This window comes from Monodelphis domestica, chromosome 4 (assembly GCF_027887165.1).
Source record: "Monodelphis domestica isolate mMonDom1 chromosome 4, mMonDom1.pri, whole genome shotgun sequence".
Lineage (NCBI taxonomy): Eukaryota > Metazoa > Chordata > Mammalia > Didelphimorphia > Didelphidae > Monodelphis > Monodelphis domestica.
In genome coordinates, this window is record NC_077230.1 from 45,740,371 (window position 1) to 45,746,370 (window position 6,000).

At 43.3% G+C, this 6,000-nt stretch overlaps 1 protein-coding gene across 4 annotated transcripts in view; it reads right to left on the bottom strand.

The window, feature by feature from the left end:
- Positions 1-5,640, bottom strand: part of ACOT9 (acyl-CoA thioesterase 9) — a 30,788-nt gene extending 25,148 nt beyond the window's left edge. For 2 of the 4 annotated variants that reach the window (XM_056793359.1, XM_007493421.2), the window contains exon 1: positions 5,090-5,349. Coding sequence is in view for 2 of the 4 variants with exons in the window: in XM_007493419.3 (XP_007493481.2) it covers positions 5,156-5,175 (20 nt within the window). In the remaining 2 variants the exon portion in view is untranslated. Of the gene's footprint in view, positions 1-5,089 lie in introns of all 4 variants that reach the window. The other 2 variants (XM_007493419.3, XM_007493420.2) reach the window with 2 other exon arrangements.
- Positions 5,641-6,000: the final 360 nt, after the last annotated feature.

The window sequence follows — 6,000 nt, forward strand, 5'->3', positions numbered from 1 at the left end:
TGATCAAAACGTTTTCCTTAAAGAGCAAGGTCACAAAGCCTAGGTTAACCCTGTCTTGCTGTATCTTCCACAATTAGCACTATGTTTACTAAAGGAATGAGCATTGTGATCGATCATATAAATGGTTTTGTGAGGCTTCAGTTGTATATTTGGTCTTGCCCTGCCTAGTTTCTCAGTTACGTGAGTACTAACTATCTGGTAAAGTCTAGAGCAAGCATTGGCAAAGGTTTGAGTCTGAGAGCCCAAAGGACAAATTCAAGCTGTCTGTGAGCCCCTTCTCCCCCAACTTCCTAAGCCCCCACCCCCTACACACTGTCCCCCATTACCTGAAAGAGCTAAGGAAGGAAGTACTTGTTGGGCAGCTGGCCAGAGGGGTGAGGCATGCCAAAAAAAAAAAAGTCCTTGGTCCCTGGGAAGAGGGGATACGGAGCAGCTCCCCTGTGGGCAAGCATGCCAATACTTCACCAAAGCTAGTCTAGCACATACTACATGGTCTTGGTAAATAGGCTAATTTTTCTTTATTTTTGGACCACATCTTCCCAGTATTTAAGCTACTACCTCAAAAAGCACATCAGAAAGATGCCTTGAGTCAAAAATTATGGATTGAAAAGGCTGGAAGGTAAGTGAAGCTGGTTGAGTGACTTGCCTAGGATCACACATTTGTGATATAGCAGGGTGAGTATGTAAAGCCAAGTTTTCTCACTTCAAATCCATTGGATTTTTTCCACTATACCAACTCTTTCAAGTCAAAAGAATTAAGTGAAGCAATAATTTACTGAATGGTATCATAGCTGCCCCCAAAGTTAACATACCTTCAGAAAAATTCCTATCACCCTCAATGAATAATTAGCTTTTAGACTAAGTACACTGAACTTACTGTGAAGCCTGTGATTTTACCAACATGGGTACTATATCACCACCTACATATATCACAACCCTATCTTAGCAGGTAGGCTGCAGGAACTGATGTGGCCAAAGACATTTATCAGCCAGTGGCCAGCCCGCTTTGAATCTGGATGGCTTGGTCTACAAATAAGAGAGGCAGGTCTTGCCACCTGAGTATGATCTCCTTACAGCTCAGGGAGAGTATAGAACGACTTGGAAAACCTTGTGGGTGGAAAAAATCACCCAATATCCCTGGGCCTCACTGTCCTCATGTGTAAAAAGCTTCTCTGAGGCTTCCTTTGGCTCTAAATCCCATGAAAACCCAGAATCCCCTTGATTACAATATGAGTCATTAAACTAAGATGTCAGGGGAGGTACTCACTATTAATAGTAATTAAGAAAGGATATTGTATTACTTTCTACAATATGTTACTGCCATATCATAGGAGGAGAAAGGTATGGATTCTATGCCAGAGACCTGGGTTCAAGTATTGGCCCTGATACTAGTTATAAGACCTGAGTATATCACTTGGCCCTTAATTTTCTCTTCCATAAAATGGGGAGACTAGACCAGACAACTCCTAAGACTTTTCTTAACCATAAAAATCTGTTGTGCCTTAAGTACAAACAAATCAGACAGGGCAGCTAGGTGACTCAGTGAATAGAGCGCCAGGCTTGGAAGCAGTTTTTAGGTTTATTGACTCCTCCTAGCTGCTTAACTGTCTCTCTCAGAAGAAGAAACAAACTGCCTGTCTCTTCTCCAGAGTACTGGAATCTTGCTCTTCTGCCCTGCAGGATCTCCTGCTCCTGGTCTGTAGTATTGCTCTTGCTCCTGTTAATTCCCTATAACATGTGTGATCATGGGCAGGTCACTTAACCCCAAGTGCCTAGCCCTTACAATTCTTCTGTCTCAAAATTGATATTGAGTTTCAATTCTAAGGCACAAGTAAGGTTTAAAAAAAAAATCAGATACAATTACAGGCACTGGAATAGACACCTTGGTACAATATAAAGACTGCTGAATTTAGAGTAAAGGTATGGTTTCAAATCACAAACTGGATTACTTTAGAGCTGTCTAGACATGGGAGAATCATTCTCATTTGTAAAATAGTGATAACAACATTTCAGAGTTGCTGTGAGAAAAAAATACTTTTTAAAATCTTTAAGTACCAAATACATATGTTATATTTCTGTAATAAAAACAATTTTTGTCTGAATCATTCAGAAAATGGTGGAAATATATACCACAAAATCTCACGTGATCATAAATCTAAAGGTGAAACAGCCCTCCAAGACCAATTAGTCAAACTTCTTTACTTCTACAAATGAGGTATCTAAGGCCCAGGAAGGTTAAATGACTTGTTTAAAATATGGATTAAGTGTCAGGGGTAGGACAGGAACCCAGGTTAATGTATTCTAGGGCTAGGGAGTTTTCCACTGTCCTACTCACAAAGTTAGCCTCAGGAAAATCAAAAGGAAATTGTTATGTAGTCAATAAGGGGTACTTTAAACTACATGCTACCTTTTTAAAAAAAAAATTATTTTAAAGTATTTTTCCAAGGTTCATGTTCTCTCCCTCCCCTCTTCCCTCTCCCCACCTGGAGCTGACAAGCAATTCCACTGGGCTATACATATGTTATCAGTCAAAAACTGTTTCCGTTTTGTACGAGTAATCTTTTAAAACCAAAACCCCAGATCCCATACCCATATAAATAATAAATCGTACGTTTTTCTTCTGCATTTCTATTCCCACAGTTCCTTCTCTCAATGTGGATAGTGTTCTTTCTCATAATTATATTTGATTGTCCCACAATGTTTCAATTACTATGTACAATGTTCTCCTGGTTCTGCTCATTTCACTCTGCATACATGATGCCTTTTAAAAGATCTATAATAGGAAGCCAACTAGGTGACTCTGTGGGAAAAAAGCCAGATATGGAGATGGGAAATCCTGGATTAAAATCTAGTCTTAAATACTCTTTAGTTGTATAACCCTGGGCAACCCATTTAACTCCAATTGCCTAATATCAATTCTAAGACAGAAAGGGATTTTTAAAATCTATAATAAATATTTTAATTAAATTGGGTCTTTCAATGGTAAGTACTCAATCATCCTGTCGTCTAAAGTGAACTTTTTATTGAAATGGGGGAACCTACAGAATGTGAATCAGTCAACAAGTGTTTATTGGGTTTTTTCTTTATTTTTTTAAATTTAGCATATTTTCCATGGTTACATGATTCATAACAAGTATTTATTGTTAACTATGTGCCAGGCACTGTCTAATAAAAGTGAGGATACAAAAACAAAGGCAAAAAAAAAATAGTCATGGCTCTAGAGGAACTTGAGTTTTAAGGATGAGAAAACAAAACTATGTACATACAAGATAGATACAAAGCAGTTGGAAGATAAACCGGAAGAGAAAGGTCTCCTGCAAAGGGGAGATTTGAATTGAGTCTTGAAGGAAATATGCTAGAGGAACAAGTGAAAAAAGAGAGAGCAAAGCATTCCAAGAATAGGAAACAGCCCATGAAAAGGTATGGAGATAGAAAGAGAAGGTCTAAGTCACTGTAACAAGATCATAGAGTGTGGAGGGGAATAAAAGTGTGAGCCTAGAAAGGTAGCAAGCTTTTTGTTTCCTCTCAGATTACAGAGCGGAAAGGAACACTACAGCTCAACTAGTCCAGTGCTTTTATTCCCAGAGGAGGAAACCCAGAGGCCCAGAAAAGGAAAGTGACCTGCCCAAATCAGAGGTATTAGACTAAATAGACTATTCAAAGGTAGAGAGTAGAGTGAGTGGCAAAGCCGAGACAAAAACCCAGATCTTTTAGTATTTTCGCAGAGTTGTGTTTCAGGAGGCAAAGCCCTCCTTCCAATCTAATTTAATCTCTCTCTCTCTCTCTCTCTCTCTCTCTCTCTCTCTCTCTCTCTCTCGCACGCTCTCTCTCTCTCTCTCTCTCTCTCTCTCTCTCTCTCTCTCTCTCTCTCTCTCTCTCACACACACACACACACACACACACACACACACACACACACACACACACACACACACACACATGTATTCAGATAGAACGTCACAGCTGTCAAATATTAGTCGCCAGAGATTCACTCCTCTATAAAAAGTGTTCCAATTCAGTATTACGACATAGATATTACGTTCCAGGCAAAACAGTTCTTCCTGTCAAGGGAGTGGGCGAAGTCTTTGCCCCTCGCACTGTAAAGCCAATTGCTAAATAACAGAATGGTGAAAAAGGCCTGGCCCAACTTAGTCTGACACCTGACAGGTTCGGAAAAACCCAACCAAGGCCCTTTGCTTGGCAACATATACCCAAATCTATAAACCCAAGCTTTTGGGAAAAGGCTTTTAATCACGTCCAATGCCTGAGGATAAAAGCATCCCAAGAAACGCCTCCTTTCTTTCCAGGTGTTGCCCGGTTTTTAATTATCAAGTTCCCAAAACCTAGTCCCACAGTTTCTTTAGGAGAGGCAGAAACTACAAACCAAGGCCACACCCAAGCAGATAAAATCCGCCAGAGGCCCGCTGTTTCCAGCCCCCTCGGAGAAGCGAGGGTGTAGCGCAAATAGCCTCGACATTAGTCACCCGTGGCAAGAGTCCCCCACCCGGACACCGCAAGGAGCTCGAAAATGAGCAGGAAGTCTTTAAGACTTCGCCTCGCAATCAGTTCACAGCCCAGCTAAATAAAGGAAGGGAGAACACGTTCTGCTTGGCAGGCACTGCCCATCGGCGATGATACCCTATGAGTAGCGGTCACATCTCCCCCTCTTCCCGACTCCCGAAGGAAAGGGGCGAAGTCCTCCTTCGCTACTTTGACAAATTGACAGGGGCACGCGTGGAGCGTTGACAAGAAGAGGGTTGGGCTGTAGCTGGACTTAAAAGTGTCACTCACCAAAGAGAGAAGGCTGGAGAGAAGGGGGGAAAGGGAGAGAAAAGGATGAGAGGTGGAGAGAAGGATGGGGAAGAATGAGAACGGATGGGGGAAATGAGAAGACAGGAAGGGGAGAATGAGAGGAGAGGGCGGGGAGAGGGGAGCAAACAAACGGGGGAGAAAATGGAGATTGGGGGAAGAAACAAAAGAGTGGGGAGGGAGAGAGTTGGGAGGAGACAAGAGCAACTGGGAGGGGAAAAGAGGAAAGAACGGGGGAGGGGGGTACAGAAGCCCCGTTGGCCCTCACTCCCACCCTCACCTGATTCCAGAGGAGAGGCCGGAGCCATTCCAGCCCACCTCCCTAATTCTCCCGAGGGAGCCTTACCGCACCGCTGTCCGCCACATAGTGCCGCCCGACTCGCAGCCCCTTGAGCAAGCTCAGCAAGAAAACCCGAGGACGAGGAGATGCTGGCCCAGCCCTGCCCTGCCTGCGGGAGGGGAAGCCCCTCCAACCACCCAAAGCCAAACTTCTTTTCCTGGCAGCGCCCTCTAAGGGAGGCCCCTCCCAGCAGGGAGCCCGGGGCTTGATTAGGCGTAGGCAGAGGGCGGGGGCGGGACCAAGGAGGCGGGGCCTCCGCTGGAGTTAGCGGGAGTTGACTGGGGCCGCTGTGGCTACCGTGGCTCTATATAGGCTTGGCTGCTGACCCTGCTTTCGTAGGCCTTCCGTGTCTGCAGAGGCATTGGGGGTTTTTAACCTGGGTTCCGTGAATACTTTGATAACTATTTCAGTATAATTAATTTCCTTTGGAATCCAGTGCATTGCATATTACGTATTTAAAAACGTCATTCTTAGGAAGAGGTCTATGGTCTTCACTAGACTGCCAAAGGGGTCTTTGCTACTGGAAATACAGAATGCATTTCCGCGGTCTCAGTAACTGAGTCATACGTAATTCTTTGCTGTCAATAAAACAAACACTTAACTCCTACTGTGGACCAGGTACCGTGTAAGCAATGAAGACGCAAAGAATGGCCAAAAGAAAAAGAAAAAAAAAAACCCTCCAGGCGCTTACAGTCTAATGGAAGAACAACTAAATCCAAACAAGATATACATATCTTGTATAAGAATCAGTGTAAGTTATTTCTTTTTTCTTCTCTTTCTCTTTTAGCAAGCAAGTATTAATTCAGTTGCAACTATACTGCTCCCACCTCCACCACCAAATGCCATCTGAA